The sequence below is a fragment of the Osmia bicornis genome, chromosome 5 (assembly GCF_907164935.1).
Source record: "Osmia bicornis bicornis chromosome 5, iOsmBic2.1, whole genome shotgun sequence".
Classification (NCBI taxonomy): Eukaryota; Metazoa; Arthropoda; class Insecta; order Hymenoptera; family Megachilidae; genus Osmia; species Osmia bicornis.
The window spans coordinates 453,519-470,624 of NC_060220.1; the positions used below are offsets into that span (position 1 = coordinate 453,519).

General features: G+C 34.9%; 7 protein-coding genes and 2 long non-coding RNA genes across 13 annotated transcripts; 6 read left to right on the forward strand and 3 right to left on the reverse strand.

Annotated features, from left to right (window-relative positions):
- Window positions 1-3: 3 nt before the first annotated feature.
- Window positions 4-2,400, forward strand: LOC114882446. 2 transcript variants are annotated; one of them, XM_029199342.2, is made up of 6 exons: window positions 5-148; window positions 351-605; window positions 732-893; window positions 1,254-1,646; window positions 1,819-1,978; window positions 2,127-2,400. In XM_029199342.2, exons 1-6 carry the CDS (start codon window positions 134-136, stop codon window positions 2,162-2,164), a joined length of 1,023 nt encoding a protein of 340 aa, XP_029055175.1. In that variant the 5' UTR covers window positions 5-133; the 3' UTR covers window positions 2,165-2,400. The 2 variants fall into 2 exon arrangements, with proteins under 2 accessions (XP_029055171.1, XP_029055175.1); XM_029199338.2 differs by having other exon boundaries at window positions 4-148; window positions 1,819-2,400.
- LOC123987786 lies at window positions 1,813-3,170 on the reverse strand. Its single transcript, XR_006829392.1, has 3 exons — window positions 3,091-3,170; window positions 2,899-3,006; window positions 1,813-1,896 (listed from the first exon to the last, which is right to left on the reverse strand). It is a non-coding gene; the product is annotated as an uncharacterized LOC123987786 (long non-coding RNA).
- Window positions 3,171-3,445: 275 nt separating this feature from the next.
- Window positions 3,446-5,373, forward strand: LOC114882489. The gene is made up of 3 exons (XM_029199380.2): window positions 3,446-3,563; window positions 4,063-4,419; window positions 4,545-5,373. The coding sequence occupies exons 1-3, from the start codon at window positions 3,546-3,548 to the stop codon at window positions 4,830-4,832; spliced, it is 663 nt and encodes a 220-aa protein (XP_029055213.1). The 5' UTR covers window positions 3,446-3,545; the 3' UTR covers window positions 4,833-5,373.
- A 326-nt stretch (window positions 5,374-5,699) lies between these two features.
- LOC114882540 lies at window positions 5,700-6,359 on the forward strand. Its single transcript, XM_029199424.2, has 3 exons — window positions 5,700-5,791; window positions 5,860-6,019; window positions 6,169-6,359. Exons 1-3 carry the CDS (start codon window positions 5,700-5,702, stop codon window positions 6,349-6,351), a joined length of 435 nt encoding a protein of 144 aa, XP_029055257.1. The 3' UTR covers window positions 6,352-6,359.
- A 444-nt stretch (window positions 6,360-6,803) lies between these two features.
- On the forward strand, window positions 6,804-7,839 carry LOC114882521. The gene is made up of 2 exons (XM_029199405.2): window positions 6,804-6,886; window positions 6,957-7,839. Exons 1-2 carry the CDS (start codon window positions 6,857-6,859, stop codon window positions 7,554-7,556), a joined length of 630 nt encoding a protein of 209 aa, XP_029055238.1. The 5' UTR covers window positions 6,804-6,856; the 3' UTR covers window positions 7,557-7,839.
- On the reverse strand, window positions 7,446-8,018 carry LOC114882569. The gene is made up of 3 exons (XR_003790443.1): window positions 7,927-8,018; window positions 7,754-7,846; window positions 7,446-7,530 (listed from the first exon to the last, which is right to left on the reverse strand). It is a non-coding gene; the product is annotated as an uncharacterized LOC114882569 (long non-coding RNA).
- A 2-nt stretch (window positions 8,019-8,020) lies between these two features.
- On the forward strand, window positions 8,021-9,687 carry LOC114882503. Of its 4 annotated transcripts, none has more exons than XM_029199390.2 (3): window positions 8,021-8,147; window positions 8,876-9,220; window positions 9,373-9,687. In XM_029199390.2, exons 1-3 carry the CDS (start codon window positions 8,103-8,105, stop codon window positions 9,634-9,636), a joined length of 654 nt encoding a protein of 217 aa, XP_029055223.1. In that variant the 5' UTR covers window positions 8,021-8,102; the 3' UTR covers window positions 9,637-9,687. The 4 variants fall into 4 exon arrangements, with proteins under 4 accessions (XP_029055223.1, XP_029055228.1, XP_029055234.1 ...); XM_029199395.2 differs by having other exon boundaries at window positions 8,879-9,220; XM_029199401.2 differs by having other exon boundaries at window positions 8,061-8,277; window positions 8,879-9,220.
- Window positions 9,651-14,721, reverse strand: LOC114882373. The gene is made up of 7 exons (XM_046285743.1): window positions 14,302-14,721; window positions 11,582-14,214; window positions 11,281-11,520; window positions 10,839-11,215; window positions 10,523-10,747; window positions 10,259-10,427; window positions 9,651-10,191 (listed from the first exon to the last, which is right to left on the reverse strand). Exons 2-7 carry the CDS (start codon window positions 14,156-14,158, stop codon window positions 10,156-10,158), a joined length of 3,624 nt encoding a protein of 1,207 aa, XP_046141699.1. The 5' UTR covers window positions 14,159-14,214; window positions 14,302-14,721; the 3' UTR covers window positions 9,651-10,155.
- Window positions 14,722-14,847: 126 nt separating this feature from the next.
- On the forward strand, window positions 14,848-17,049 carry LOC114882464 (actin-related protein 2/3 complex subunit 1A-A). The gene is made up of 7 exons (XM_029199359.1): window positions 14,848-15,154; window positions 15,319-15,539; window positions 15,604-15,864; window positions 15,937-16,227; window positions 16,299-16,477; window positions 16,560-16,829; window positions 16,899-17,049. The coding sequence occupies exons 2-7, from the start codon at window positions 15,473-15,475 to the stop codon at window positions 16,935-16,937; spliced, it is 1,107 nt and encodes a 368-aa protein (XP_029055192.1). The 5' UTR covers window positions 14,848-15,154; window positions 15,319-15,472; the 3' UTR covers window positions 16,938-17,049.
- Window positions 17,050-17,106: the final 57 nt, after the last annotated feature.

Below are 17,106 nucleotides of genomic sequence, written 5' to 3' on the forward strand. Positions count from 1 at the left end.
AACACGAACAAACCGTTATCACTAGCCAGACTTGAAAAGACGTTAGTGAAGTTTCAGTCGAAACGACGAAGATTGAAGAAATTTGACGCATCAGAAATTGAAGAATCTTGAGTAACACACTTGGACTGCAAGAATGAAGCATAAAATGGTATCAATATAAATATTAATAACAAAAAAAAATGAATGTCTACAATACTTAAGAATAGTTGCGTAGTATATCTTCAGTCGTTAAAAACCTTGGTCTCTAATTAATTAAGATCAATAAGTTGGAGCACTTGTTAGTGTTACAATATTATGCAATATATTTTGTCATATAATCGGTATTGATTTTATTTTACAATTACCTTCAGATCACCACGTTTCAACTTCTTCTCTGCTTAATCCTGATACTTAATGGAGGAATCTCAACTTGCAAACCATTAAGTTCAGAAGATGTGGAAAGTTTATTGCCACCGACTCCACGAGATAAGAATGAAACGATTGCTGCAGTAGTCCAGGATCCTGTTGTTCAGGATGCAGTGCAAAAGGCAGCCAGCAACGGGTCATTAAATGGTCTCGTGGTTAAAAAGAACGTTTTCATAATGCCAGCTAGCAATCCCAACATGGTATGATTTTGATCCTCATCAGTTTATCTTCAACCACTTGTTGGAGACCTAAAATAATAATTGAATTAGTTTTAATCTAACGGTAAGTGGATGATTATTTAATTGTTAATAATTTTGTCGCTTAAGATACTCTCAAAACGAGAACATATTCTTGTCGTTCCTACGGAAAATTTGGAGGACGTGAGAAAAAATATTACAGAGACTAAACAAACAGAAGCAGCCACGGAGACTTCTTCACCTGAAAGTGAAATGTCCATCGAAAGCGATGCTGATGAATACATGCCCGAGGTAAAGGACAATAATTCAACGAACACATTCCATTCAATCAGATGTCTGCGATCGAGCAAAAGCATGTCAAGTTGATCGTGTTCTTTCACGCATCATTGTTAAACAATTTGTGTATTCTGCTAATGATCATTGAACAGTTGCAATTGAATCATAGGAAATTCTGTGATCTAAAACTATGTTAAATATTATTTAAACAAAGTTAAGATAACAAAAGAATAAGATATATTTTAAGAATTCTCTAGCCACGTAAATAAATTAAAATTTAAAAAGATAAATCTTGACAAATAATTAAGTCTAAAAAAATAAAACACCAATTTAGAAATTAAAAAGAGTGAAAATAATACTTTCCTCAATTTCCAGGAAATAGAAAGTGGACCTCAACAAAATATGGACTTGCAATCTTCTCCTGAAGGGAATCCAAGCCAATCAATGTCAACAAATGAGAAATTAAAAAGCAAAACCGAATTCTTAGAAGATGCAATTAGTCATGATATCCCGTTACCGGAAGATCAGCCAAAAAAAGTACCTGTACCCATAATTGCGGTCATTGACCCTTCAAAAGCAGAGAAGGGCAAGGTGAACAGTCCCATTGTGGCCATTTTACCAAATCAGATGGACAACGACGTCCTGAAAAATCAGGTTCAGTTCCTGAACGACAATAACGATGTTATTCAAAAGAAGGCTCAGAATTATATTGATCAAAGTTCGTTGACGATTGTTCCTGATTACCGGAAGTCATCAACTCCTTCAGAGGTAATGATGCAGAACCGTTAACGTTAATCAAACATTCTCTTCTCAAAGAATCTTAACAATGTCCTCTTCATTATAAAAAAAAAAAAAAAAAAGGGAAGAAATTCTCTCTTCTTTCTTCAACGACGGTTGAACAGGAAAAAATTCTTCTTGATAATAAATCTATCACTTCCAGATCACGCTTGATTTATCCTCGATCCAGGAAACCGTTCCAGTACCGGTGTCTTCATGGTCGTTCCAGCAGGAAGATTCTCTGAAACCAATAACGATGTCAAGATGGGAGATGATAGTTCCAGCCTATCAGGATGACAACATGGATTATTCTAGAGAAAAAGGTGACATGGATGTAGCTGAAGACATTGTTTTTAGACCTTTGTTTAGATATCGACAACAAATGCAGCAGCGGTCTAAATACTATGATGAAAGCAATCGACGATACGGTGGTTATTCCAACAATTATCCGAGACGCGCTTATTTTTACAGACCACGATACGACAATTATTAGAAACGAAGAGGATTAACGCGAGGAGGAAACGCGATTATCCTGGGGTGGACGTTAGACAGGCTACGACACTCACGAACTTTGCGTCTGTTACGATCCTGACGGAGACAGACATTTTGGTATACATGTATTTTTATAGTAATAATTTTATAATCCTATAATATAATGTATCTATGCTCGCTTTTAACTTACAATAGAATATGTATCTATAGGTAACATATATAAACTCTGTGATAACAGTTTGTTTACAAATGACTTTGCAATTTTATTAGCATAAAAATCGTGATAATTTATAACATTTGATCTTAATTACTAAAAATAAATATTTCAACGAACAAGAAATCTGTTCGTTCGTCTGTTACTTGGAAATTAATGTCTCTGATTAATCAATGATCGAATTTAATTCTCGGAAGATGTTCGACAGACCATAAACCAGTCTTCTACGAATCTACTTTAATGATCATTATCACAGACTTCAATTAACACAACATCGTTAATGTCTGCAGACGGAATTCATAGTTAGTCATTCAGTTTTCTATCGATTCATTCATCATCATTGAGCATATAATTATCCAAGGGTGCGTATGAATATTCCAATAATTGGTGAGTGGACATTTAACACCTGTGAAACATCATAACTGGTCCCGGAATAACTGGTGCGAAATTCTTCACCTTGATCTGTTAACCTTTCAGTGTGAATAAGGAAAGAGAAGGACAGTAATAGTTGCAGAAGAATGAATAAAATTTTTTTACCTCAAAGATAATACAGAAAATATTTCCAATGGGGTAAATAAATTTTGGAAGAACTCCATCAACTTTCCATCAATTATCATGAGCTCCAAATGTAATAAAATTCAATATCTAAAAAGGAAAAAAGAAAGTTCTAAATAACAATGATAATAATATATTCCATGAAACAAAAAAGATAGTAAACTAAAAACTTACAAGAACATATCTTTAATAATTAATTAGAAGAAAAGGAGATAAAAATAAAGTGACGGAAACCACAAACGATACCGCTATCACTATAACAGGTTGACAAAAAGAAAAAGATGATACAAGTTGATCCAAGGTATCGAAGCTTTCGCCGGAAATATGTATTCAAAGGAGAAGAAGAGCAACAATCTTTCTCTTCCTTTTTTTTCTCGAGAAATACTCCTAAAGGTGACTCACTTCCAGACTGTGAGTTTCGCTAAAGAAGACTATTTCCCTCTCTCTTCCACCACAGAGAATCTGCATACCGTGTGTGCGGTAGCGGTTTATAATCGCCTTCCTCGAGGATCGTAAACGTGGTGCGTATATAACCGATGCTTGGTCAATCTCTTCCTTCAAACGTGATCTAAGTCTTGCCGGGAACGGGAACTGTTCTGAAGCTGATCACTGAATACCGTTTTGCAACCATGTGGACTGTACTCGTGGTAAGAAGAGATGTGCACACTAACGGGATAATAATTGTCTCTGGAAAAAAAAAAAAATTTTAATTGTTAGAAATACTTGGTGCTAAGTGATTTGATAAAAAGAAATATGTAGCTTGAATTGTTGGGAATTTTAATATTGGGATTTTAATTTTTGGAACTTTTAATGTTGAAGCTTCCACAATTGGAATTTTAAAGAAAAAGTAACTTATCAAAAAAAATTCTTTCACAGAGATTACAGCTACCTCGATGATAAATCATGAACGTGACATTAATGTTTATTGCAACACATTCTTCAGTAGAAAGCTGCATACACATATCAGTGACATTTTTTCTTTAACATTACTTCAGAACTTTATCCAGTTAAGAACGCAATAAGAAGCCTGTAATCTCTGTTCGATAACTTTTATCTCTGAACCACAATTTTGCTGATTTTGCATACAATTACAATGCAACCAAAAAAATTCCATTTCGTAGTTTATGTTTTTTCAAATTGTTTCAGCTTATCTGTTTCATATCGTCGTTCGATATCGGCGCTACAAAGGATCAATTACATCCACAATCTTACATAGAACACCCAGACTCTACTGAAACAAGATTAAGGAAGCTAGAGGATCCATCGATTAGATTTCCCAGAAGATTCAGGGAGAACAGTCGCACGAGGCGATTGCACATTGAAAATCAAACTGGATTCGATGGAAAGGTAGAGAAGATTCATATCAATTCTGAGGAAGACCTTCCTGGAATACGCGCCTATGGATTGCAGAAGAAGAACCTAATGAATAACGGGTACATCGAGAGGAAGATAGAAAAAGAGATTAAAGAAGATCTTAACGATGCTTCTAGAGTAACTCGTTCGGTAGGTAACGCAAAAAATATCTTTAATACCGGTGCGGGCAATTAGGTATTCAGGTAGTTTTAATAGTTCAACATTTTTTGTCTTGAAACATAGAAATGGATACTTTAATCTTCAAACGATTTCAGGTGGAGGCGTACGGAAAATCCAAAGATCACCTTGAGACCAATGGAAAAATTGAAAGAATACAGTCTCCTATATCACCTCGAGCAACAAGCGAATCAGGAAATAGAGTATCCAGATCCATAGCAACGGGAAGCAAAGGAGAACCGGATGACCTGGAAGCCCAAGACGCGAAAATCTTCAGACCGTTGTTCGTGTACAGACAGCAACAGGCGAAGAAGCAACATCGTGCGAAGAATCGTTTCTTGCAGATGAACCAGAATTCTTTCTACAATCGACGTCCATTCTTCTGAAATCCTCTCATCTGACCAACGTGTTCGCCTCTCGAGTGCCTGGAAACAAAATGAAGGATCAATCGTGTGATCAAACAGAAAAGACAGAAGCTAGTTATTACAACATGCAAACGAACATCGAGCACACTGTTTGCGTTACGATGATCCTTGAGTCGGCTAATTATCATAATAATTAACCGATCGAGGCAGAAGTCGTTTTGTGCCATAAAAGAAGAAAGCGGTTCCCGCGCGTCCCTTCCCCGAACACGTTTAGCCTGTCGACGAGAATGACTTATGACGATCGAAAGCACGATAAACGCTCGATAATGACCAAGAAGGATGCACGGGAAGAGAATATTTCCATCCTGTGTTATTAATCGGCGTGTAACCAGCGCGCGCCATGGGCGATATATACCAAAAAGTATTACCGATAAGCGCGAAACCAAGATTTATGTAATTAGATGCCGATGGACTATTAACATTTTGTAGCGTTCTTGCTTTTCCAATATGAATTATAATTATTACTGTAAATAAAGAATCGACAATATTATAACTGTTTTAATTTCTGAAGCTTTTATTATTTATTAAAACTTTGTACTGTTGGAGCTTTGATTTTTAAAGTTTTCACCATTTTAAGCATCTACTTTTGAAGCTTTTATTATTTTAAAACCTCTACTAGACTATCAAATACTTTTTCTCCACCTTGTATCCACACAAAACAAAACAGATGAAAAATTGATGATCCATTTCTTCATCCATTTAATGGCGTTTGTCCCTGTCCAATTTACCAAATTTTAATAGAATGAAACTGGTTAACCATACACCCTCGACGTTAATTCCCTTCCATCGGCAGAAACATAATTTCTTAATAAACTTTTCTTCAGAACCATGGTTCAACCATTAACCATTAAAAGCCCAGCGGACAGTAGCAATTTCAGTGAGCTGGTTGAAATGAAAGAAAATGAAAAAATACAAAACAGGTATTTGATGATTAGTGAAAAATGATAGGTGTTATATATACCATGTAAGGGAGAGCTTGATATTTTAGACAGAAGTCACGTAGGAAATCAGTAGTGGTGCATTCCATATCGTTGATCGTGTTGCATGTGCTGGATACGCTTCTTCTGATAGTTCTTTTACCATTTATGATCTGGCAATGGGTATCTGCTAGCAGTCGTTTCAAACTCGTTCTGAAAGCCGTTATAGAAGTGAGCTTTCTTAATTAGTTTGTAGACAGATTTAATGTTAATTAATACCTTATTCACAGTATCTTCTCTTCAGACCACCCTACGAAGAAGAAATTTTTACTTCTCTTTTCTTCTACCAGTTTCAAATATTTTTATAATTCATGTAACAGGTCACATTAGAGCTGCTCATGTGGGTAATCTTCGCCGGAGTGTCCATTCTAATGACCACTGCGTTCGTCCTGGACGACGCGTATTTTCGAAATAACGACCAGGAGAAATTGACGCAATTAATAAAAACGCAAAACGTATCTACCTCTAGTCAGGATAACGGCGCACGAATTTTAGAAACGTAGTCCTTTGAAAAAACAGGACAAGACTAAGGTCTTTTGTATATGTGTTTGTTTTTATACTCGGTCCTTGAATTGTCCTTAAATGTTGTATTAATATATAATATTGAAAATGATGAAGTATATTAACACGTTGAACGTCACGGTGAAAATGGCCATTTGTTATAGGGCGTATTGTATAGAAATAGTTAATTTTCAAATTTCAAATTTTAAATTGAAATTGTTTTCTTTTAATTATTCAGGCATGTGTAATTTGCGGTGCCGGTCACCGATGAATCCCCATGGTGTTCAACGTGTTAATTTCATTTCACTTGAAAGCTTCAAATTCTCGTTAACGATCAAAGAATCAGATAAGAAATACCGTATCGAAAGTGAAAGCTTGCAAGGAATTTCAAGACGTAAGAAAATATTTCAAAAATGCTAAAATTTTAGGGTGTAATCAGTACCGCTTGTAATATATATAAGTGAACGCGCGAGTTTTCGTTACTCGAGTTTCCATTGAATCCAGAATATGTGGACATTAAGGACAGCTTGCCTCTTAGTAAGTTTCAACCATTTTTTAAAACCACAAGAACGTAATCTGTATTGATTCTGTATTTTATTTCTCGCAGATCACCTTGACGATGGTGGCGTCTCAAAAGTACTTCCACAGACCCGTAAACGATCTCTCTACTGGAGAAAGATTTCTTAGCGACTTGCACGTGGTTACACGCGAAGCGCAGGAATCTGCATTGTTGCAAAAGAAGACTATGGTAGATGCCATGACGGCGGTGTCCAAAGCGACGTTCGGTGTCCTCGAGGACCTGAAGAGATCTAACAGTGGAATAGTGAGCACGTTGGTAGACATTGAAATGGCGAAATTGGAGGCAATCAAAGCGACAAAGCGCGTCTTGCTGAACATGTTAGCCAGCCAAATCGCGTCCCTGATGGAGGAAATCAGTAACGAGGACATCATTGAATTAGTACAATCACCACCCTTCAATTACTTGGTGGACCTACTATTGCCTCTTCTATCCGGCAGTTCCAAAATGATGGATACAGTGAATATTAATAGCATTCGAGCGCAACAAAATCCGGAAACAGCTGCAACACGTGAATATTCATCGAGAGATTCTACGTCGTCGATGCAACATCCTTCTTCTACGACCTCGTTTCCATTGTCTCGCGAATCGCCATCCTTGCAATCTGTGAAAAACGTTTCGAAATTATAGCATTCCTTTTTTAATTCAATTTAGGTGCTAATTTGAAGTTTTAGCTAGTGTTTAAGTTGACGATAACAGAGAAGTTATAGGACAAAGGGTTAATCCACTTTCTAAATGTTATATATGACCTTTTTTTTAATTTAAATAGAAGGTATTCTCAATTCAAAGTCAATTAACTACTCAAGGCCACCAAGAAATGATCTCACCATGTTCCATATCCCTATTCAGTAGTCTCCAAAATATCTTCCATTCAATTTCAAAATAAAAAGAATCTCCTTTATGATGTTATTCTCAACAACCTTAAAAAATAAAATAAGAAATCACACGATCTAACATTATTATGTTCGATTGATACAAATCAAAAAGGTTGCTGACTTACAACGACCTTTCCCACGATAGATGTTCATTGTTAACTTCGCATAAATTACAATAAATCATTGGAGGCTCGCGCTTAAAATCCGTGCGTTTGCAAATATGCCATCATCGCACCGCCGGTGACCGCCTCGTAAACGTACAGAAGAAAAAAAGGAACGATAAAGGAATCGCGTTTGATTAATGGTGTTTGCTAATCAGAGTGAAGTCGAAGGCCTGATTGCGTGTGTAAGTACATAAAAGTGTATGCCGTAAAAGGTATCGTCGTTTCGGCGTTCCACGGTTCCGGATCTCTTGGCTGTTCTAGGCGATAAGTTCGGTGAACGAGCGTCTTTACCCTTTGCACTTTTTTTCTACGGTAAGCGAATTACGTCATTTTGTCCTTGGTCGTCCAATCAAACGTGTTTATATGTACATATGTATCTCACGTAGCTCCTTGACACGATAATCCTCATCCTCGAGCTGCTCCTGATGGATTCCTCCGTAGCTGATAAAATTCAGTCCACTAAAAGAAAAATAAATAAATGTAAAAGTAGATCGTTTGATTTTCTTTGTCATAAAATATAATATTTACATACTAATCTCGTCATAGTTCAACTTTAAAACGCGTAAATGCGATTTATCAGGATACCAGCATCACCAACATGAGTCAGTTTAATGAACGGTCCTCTCGTAATTTTCCTGGTTTTACCGAAGAGCATACGTTTTACCTGTAGAATCGGTGTGTCACAGTGTACCGTGACTAGTCTATTGCGTCGCTGCTTTGTTCAATTATACGTTTCCGGAGGCACGTGATTTTATATGTTGTCAAATTAATTGCTTAGCCTGGACAGTGTTCTCCTTGTTTAACTAATTACTTGTAACAGCGCTTGTTCGTTGCTGGTCACGCTTCAGTTGAAATTCGGAATATACTTTAGAGAAGACGTTAATTAATTTCTGTTACTATTATTTCTTAGAAGATGAAGAATATTCTCGCCGTTTTGATGTTAGCGGCCATTGCCAAAGGTAGTCCCGTCTGGGGAGACTTCCAGGTGGGACAGTGGAACAGAGGGTATCAACCACCTGGACAGTGGTATTCTCCATCAGGACCTTCGTTCGTACCACCAGGACAAGGGTTTCTACCTCCAGGACATTCACGTACACCTCCAGGACATCAGCACATACCACCAGGGCACATGTACTTAAAACCGTGTCAGATGTTAGAACAATTGCTCAATCTTCAAGCAAACCAACCAAGTAACTCTCTGGACAAAAGCTGCAACGTTGGATGGATTTGTCAGAATCCAGAAACAGATGACATGGTATGGATGATAACTCTTGAGGATATCTAATAGTTATAACAGTAGTTCATTCACACGATTGATGTTGACGCAAATCTGTAGAACAGAGTGTAGTTTTGTTAAGGCACTTTTGTATCAAACTATTTTTTCTATAGTTGAATAATTGTTTACAGACTATCACTACCATCGATGGAACCCAGATAATAATCGGCAGGCAACAGCAGCCGAATAATTGGCCAAATCAAAATGGAATTCAAAGCAATAATAAGAATCCCATGAATGATGATCCTAGTCAAGGAAGAGCTGATAACGCGAACTTACCTAATGAAAATTCTACTCCCTCTGTAAATAATCCTACTATTCCACAGACTGACAATGAATCATCCCGTCGAGAAGGAGGAGAAGGACTCATTGATATAAGAATAGGAGACAACTAAACTGTAGTAGAATATTGCTGAATAAAGATAGGAATGAAAACTTTTTGTTTATTTTTTGTTGTGTCTTCAATTATTTTGTGATACATAAAGTAAACGCATAATAAAACTATATATGAAAACATATTTTTTTTTATCAATTATTACTGTAATGATTTATTGTTGAATTATTTGTTAAAATATTATTTCAGAATCAAGCATGATAGGATTTTCTACGGAAAATTTTGAGAACTTCTGCTTTCTCTATATCATCATTTTCCCTAGAGAAACCTACTTTACTTGATTCTGTACAAGCATACATTTAGGTATTTTTTTACTTGTATGATACTTTAATAAACAATCTGAACTTCAATATAATTCCAAACAAAAAATCAACGTTAATGATAATATTATAACTGAAACTCAAACTAAAAATTAATGCCAAACTCTCATGTTTCAGCATAGACTTACATGCACTGTTTTTGTACGTTTTCCTTTGCTTTGTTCATAAAAACGAATTAACAAATAATTTAAAGAGAAACTTCATTTATCAAATTTTACTATTTTCTCTACTCGTCCCTGTAATGTTAATAGAAGATGTTTAATTGTATACTGTAAACTGTAATAGTAGCAGCTATGACATTACCCTGATAGCGCCATTTGATGATGATGGAAGATACTTTAAAAGATCATCTGCATTTACAGTGACATTGGGATCTTTCTTTTTTATAAGCTCCACTGTTTTTTCAGCAACTGCTCTAACTGTTTCATTATTTATGATACAATTATCGCTCCATTGTGGACATCTACCAGTGCTGAAATAAAAAATTTAGATTTGCACATGTAAGTTATTTCTAAGTTATTCTTATTAATCAATGATTATAACAATCACTGTTATAAAATTAAGTACCCAAAATGATCATAACTGTATATTGGTATATCACAAATATAACACATCATAGCTCCACAGCTGCAAGTAATTTTATTGCATCCATCATCTTTGAAGTACGGTCGACTGCATTTATAACATTTACGTACAAGCGCTTCAGTCATTTTTTCTTCCAAAAATAAGCGTGCTTGGTCAGATTTTTCTTCATAACATCTGAGAGGTATGTGATTCGGCTGTTTACACAATCTATTTAAACAAGATTTTATATGATATGGTAATTCAAAACTTTCTTATTTTACAAACTAAAGAAGTTTGGTTCAATAAAAAGGAAACTTGCCGGCACGATTCTTTCATGCATTCAGGATTAAGACATTTAAAGACTTTATCCTCAGGTGGTGGTACAGATGCAAAATGACAAAATGGGCAAGAAACTAAACCTTCCACTTTAGCAGCCATTACTTCTGCTTCTTGTTTCTTGTGGATAAAAATACTGAACTGTGTTGGAGGTAATATCTTCTGTAGCGTAGGAATGGTAAATTCTCCGTCACAGTTTGAAAAACATGAAATGCGCGTCTCTCCTTGTGCCAACTGTGATTCAGTGCCTTTTAAAATACATGAATTACAAAATATATGTCCATCATCACAAGTGGAACATTTAGAAGGCATACATTCGTTATCGTAACAACACTGGCATTCCAACAGTTCATTTCTTTCCTGCAAAACATAAATAAAAATTGAGTTTCTTTTTTCTTTTACATATTTCAAATATAACACGTTACCTTTAATTCCGCGAATTTGATCATTTCCGTTTCCTTTAATATATCTAAATGCTCTACAATTTCTTGTCTATGTGTTATAAATGCAAATTCGTGTAATAAGGGAATATCCACGGTTAGACATTTTTCCAATGAGCGTATATTTCGAGTCAATTTGATATAAGGTGTCGTATTTTCCAATTTTTGCACAGTTAAAGTTAAATTGTAATTGCTCGTGTTGTACACATGCTTCAAATATGATTCCTACAAATTTCACCTAATGTTTTACATGTCTCAAACAAATGATAATATTTTAAAAACATACCTCAAAGTGAGTGAAATGAGACTTAAGAAATTCAACTGCATCAGAACTAGACTTACAAGTTCTCTTTGGATTTGTAAAATATGAAAGAGGATCTGGAAATATTTCCAAAAACTGTTTCACGTCAAATTTAGTAGTATATTTTATCTGTTGTTGTGTTATTGTTTTCTTCCGCAATTTCTCCTCTTTTGTGGGGTAAGTAGGCTTTTCCCATTGAGATTGTATAAAATTAATTATTTCAGAAGGATTATCTTGAGTTCGCGCAACAACTTTTTTCAAATATGTAGGATCTGCATCAGGAAAGATACCTAACAAGTAAATATACTGGTTATTTTCGTCCTTTTCCGGACACAATGATCTGATATCTATCTCAGCTGATTGTATCTCTTTATTTTGTAGCGTATGTTCAGCTAGAGTTTGTAACTGTTCAAAAGAACAAACACCTTCCACCTTTGAAACATTTTTACATGTTTGCCTAATAAAATCCTTATCCATCTGGGGAAACATTAATACTAATGTTTCATACATTTCTTCAAATTTTAAAGGCAAAACGATATTCTTCTTTTCAGCATTTTTATCACTTTCAGAACCTTCTTTTCCAATAATTTCCTTTTTCCTTGCCCCCCCAATCACTTGGTTTGTTGCAGAATAAACTGCAATAGAAGTTGAAGGTCTGAGGTCAAATTTGTTAATTAATGACTGTTGGCTTAGTGTTGTTGTATTAGTTGGTACATTTTTGTTACTTTTAGAACCTTCTTTTTCAATAGTTTGCATTCTCTTTTCCTTTTCAACCATTTCAACCATTTTCAACCGCCTGGTTCTCAATAGTGACTGTTGTCTTAATAACTGTTGTCTTAATGACTGTTGCTTTCTCCTTGCCCCTCCAATCACTTCGTTTGTTTCAGGTGCAAAATAAACTGCAGTAGAAGTTGAAGGTCTGCAGAGATCAAAGGTTAGCGACTGTTGTCTCGGTGTTGTTGTATTAGTTGGTACAACTTGATGCAATGAAGTATTGGAATCAGTTATTGCTGTCACTGTAGTACAAGCTTTTATATTAACAAACAGATTAGCAAAGTTTATAAGAGCAACTAGTGTATGTTCTGCTAATGTTTGCAGCCTTTCCATTGATGAAGTATCTTCTAACTTTGAAAGATTTTTACATATTTGTCTAATGGAAATCTTATCTGCCTGAGGAAACATAAATACTAATCTTTCATACATTTGCAGAAATTTGAAGGGTAAAGCAATATTCAATACAGCAGGTTTGTTCCTTATCAAATTTTCTTCTCTTTTATTCTTCGTTTTACTGGTACCTCCACATACTGGCTTTTTTTCAGATACAGAAAAATTGACACCAGAAGTTGAAGGTTTAGCAACATTATTTGATGTTTCCAGTGTGTCAATATTAGTTAACCAATCTGTTCTTAAAAATATATCTCGTGTCATATTGCGTTTTTCAAAATCAAAATTATTGCATTCACCAGTTAATTTCTTCTTTTTAATATTTTCCATATGTTTGAAATATTCCATATATTTATGGAAAATTTGCCTTGAATATTTATTTTTTATTGAATTAAATACAAAGACATTCTGGTTTGTTAATTTATTGTTTTCGTGTTTTTCTACAGAGGCAGATGATTTTGTAGCTTTTTCACTCATTAATTGTTTTGCAGGTACACTTGTCAATTTTGGCGGAGCCATAATAAACGAGTTGCGTGACGCAATATCATCTAAACATGACCATTTATCGTTAATTACTAATTTCGGTGGACGTAATATTCCACCCTCAGTGATGGAAGAAACTTTACCATCTTCTACTGAATATTTTGGCACTCTGTTTTCACAATTTGCTTGCAATACAGTTTCCCTGTTTCTGCTACCGTTACTACTGCATGCAGTCTGTGAATTTAATGTACCATTTGATACAGGTTGCGCAATGCTATTGATCTGTGTATCATTCTGTTTAAGACGTTTTACCTGTGTTGATAAATCTTCAAAATGTTTTACTCTTGGTCTTTTATTTGGTAATAAATCCCATAAACTGAGCTCTATACGATTCTTTGCTTTGCGATTCTTATGCAGAACTTTATATACTGACTCATAGTTAAAAGTAGGTAAAAGATTACATATCTGTAGAACTTCTTCTCTTATCTTTTTATCAAAATCATTAGAAGCAGTATCTTGTAAATTATTACTGCCATTTGGCGTTAAACTCCTTAAGCATCTTACAAAGTCTGTTTCATGGGTATTATTTTGTGGTACTGCAGTTAACTTTAACTGCCTTTGAAAACTTTGCATAGAATTTAAGTTGATGCGTGAATTGCTATTATTTTCTTCTAAAATTATTATGTCAGAATCATCTTGTGTTGAATCAAAAGTAATGGATACAGGTGTATCATCATAAGTGTCTATTATAGCAACTAGATCAGGTGATAAGGGTGAAACAGACTTTTTAATGGATGCTTGTTCAGCATTTAGATAATTACATATATCATCATCGTTATCATCAGTATGTGCACTGAAATTGTTTGAAAGTGAATCAGAACATGATTCACTTGAAAGTAATTCTTCTACATCCATTTCTTCTTTAACAATTTTATCTTCTGATCTTTCACAATTTATATTAGGAGGTTCAGCTTTAACAAAATTACATATATAATTAGAATCTTTTACTTACAATTGATACAGATTAAGCAAATTTATATATATTTGCAACTACTTACCTCTAATTTAATTACTGTAAAATCATTGCTTCATGACCTAAAATTATTTAACAAATTTGTTTCTGCGAATAAAATACTCGTTATCTGCTTTACAATTAATAAAAATATGAATTGCAGAGCTGAAAACAAAGCTAAATATCATAAAGTGCGAAATGAATCTCAAGAAAAACAAAGGACAATTAACGTACAATATGGGGATTCCCACAAAAATATCCTACACACATTCAAATATTTGCATATATAAAAATAAATATTATTCAGAAGGTTAATTAGATAGACATATTTTATGTTCTGAAGATATTGTTACAGAATTTCATTTAACTGTTTCATGCAAAACTAAAAATTATACAATATTTCTGCCTGAACCAGTGAATCTTGCACTTATTGCGCATCGTAAATCGTATGTTTAACGACAGGACTACCACCTAAGGCATTATAAAAACCCTTCTCAAAACGTTGATAGTAAATTTCAACAGAGGACGCTGCGATAAAAATTGCAAATTTGCACAGTAGATTTCTATCTAAAAGAACATAACCTTACAAGGGTGCCTTGATAACCCGCCGTAGGCGGATAAACTGTCAATTCTGGTGTATTTAGAGAAAAGTGTTGTGTATTATATTATTAGCCAGAAATTTGGAAAATTCGTGTAGACTGACCAGAGTCCACGAATTTTCAAAGGTTTTCATACAAATAAGTTATTTCAACAATTGAAATCAGTAAATTGATGAAGTACCTTAACACTTGAACGGCGGGGCAGATTTAGATCTAGGCGTTTAAAAAAGCTAAATGATTGATGCAAATTATATCAATATATAAATTCGGATAATTTCTCTCATTTATTTGAGAGCGCAGGTAACTTCATTAGTTGTTTTTTTAATCATGGCATTGGTACCGCATCGGTACTAACTGTTTCAATTTCTTTCAAATGTTTCAAATTTCATTAAAAAAATGTTAAGAATTAAAGAGGTTTCAAAGGCTTTAACAACTCTTACTTTCTCGCTCAAATATGTTGACAGTTGGAGAACAACGCGATTAACGACCAGCCGTTTAAGTGTTGATACGTGACCGCGCCCGTACATATATGAGCGATTAGCTGCGGAATCATCGCATGTTTATTTAAACGATATCGTGTGTAAATTTATCGAATTCTTCGTGAATATTGTTTGCAAAATGACCGAGGTCCACAGCTTAGGTGTTGATGCTATCAGCTGTCATGCTTGGAACAAAGACAGAAAAGGTATAACCTTTGTTTAATACAATTCATGTATGAATTAACAAACACTTTTAACATCCTGTTACAGAAGTTGCTATTTGCCCAAATAACAATGAGATTCAAGTTCATAAACATACATCAAGCGGTTGGAAACTATTGCAAAACTTGCAAGAACACGACATGCACGTCATGGGTATTGATTGGGCACCAAATACCAATAGAATAGTGACATGTTCCGCGGATAAAAATGCGTACGTTTGGACACAAGAACAGGATGGAAAGTGGAATCCCGCGTGGGTACTTTTAAGAATAAATCGAGCAGCAACATGTGTAAAATGGTCTCCATTAGGTACACGATAATTTTAAAGAAATTAGATGAAATTATGATGGATGAAACTAAACTATGTTTATTTTTTTATAGAAAACAAATTTGCCGTTGGATCTGGAGGTAGAGTAATAGCTGTTTGTTACTTTGTATCAGAAAATAATTGGTGGCAATGTAAACACATAAAACGCCCGTTAAGATCCACTGTAACTACAGTTGATTGGCATCCGGACAACAAAGTATTGGTTGCTGGTTCCACAGATTATAAAGTTCGTGTTTTTAGCGCATTTATTAGCGATATGGAGGATGCACCTGGAAATGGTCCTTGGGGTCACAGTAACACATTAGGAACATTACTCGCCGAATTCCAAAATACTCCTAATGGAGGTAAAAATGCTCTTCTATTATTAATGTAAATTATACTTGCTCATGATACATACCGTCTCATTCACGTCCAGGTGGATGGATACATTGTGTTGCGTTTAGCCCTTGTGGTAATAAAATTTGTTGGGTAGCACATAATTCATCCATATGTATAGCAGATGCTACTAAAGGAAATGCAGTTATGAGACTGTACACCGAGCATTTACCGTTTTTAAGTTGCGTTTGGATGGGGTCCAATTCCATTGTCGCTGCGGTATTTATACATATTTTTTTTTATTGTTTTCAGTAACTTCCAAAATGATCAGGTACCAACAGATTATTCTCCTTCCTTTTAGGGCCACAGTTGTATGCCTATGCTGTATTCCGTAGACGACAACGGACAATTATATTTTGTATCAAAATTAGACAACACTCAAAAAAAAGAAGCTGCCGGATTATCCGCTATGCGTAAATTCCAATCGTTAGATCGCCAAGCTAGAAGTGGTACAAATGATAATGCCTTGGATAGTATACACCAAAATACTATAAACTGCGTCCGCAAAGTGTCGGATAACGAGTTCAGTACGAGCGGTTTGGACGGTCAGCTCGTAGTATGGGATCTCAAGGTAAAAATCTTACAATACCATGCCATACTATATTTGAACGAATATGGAGCTTCGAATGATGTGTTTTAGCTTTTGGAGAATTCCATTGCTGGTCTGAAGATAGCATAAGATCTTTTTTTTTTTTTACATCGAAGGAAGATGGAAGATATTACATCAAACGCAAAGATGTATAAATGTTAAATCTAAAAAGAAAAGAAAAAAATATACGATTTCTCATTAATCTTTCGATGATATCAATCTCCCCTGTTCTGTAACCATACCTTTCTAGAATGTTTGT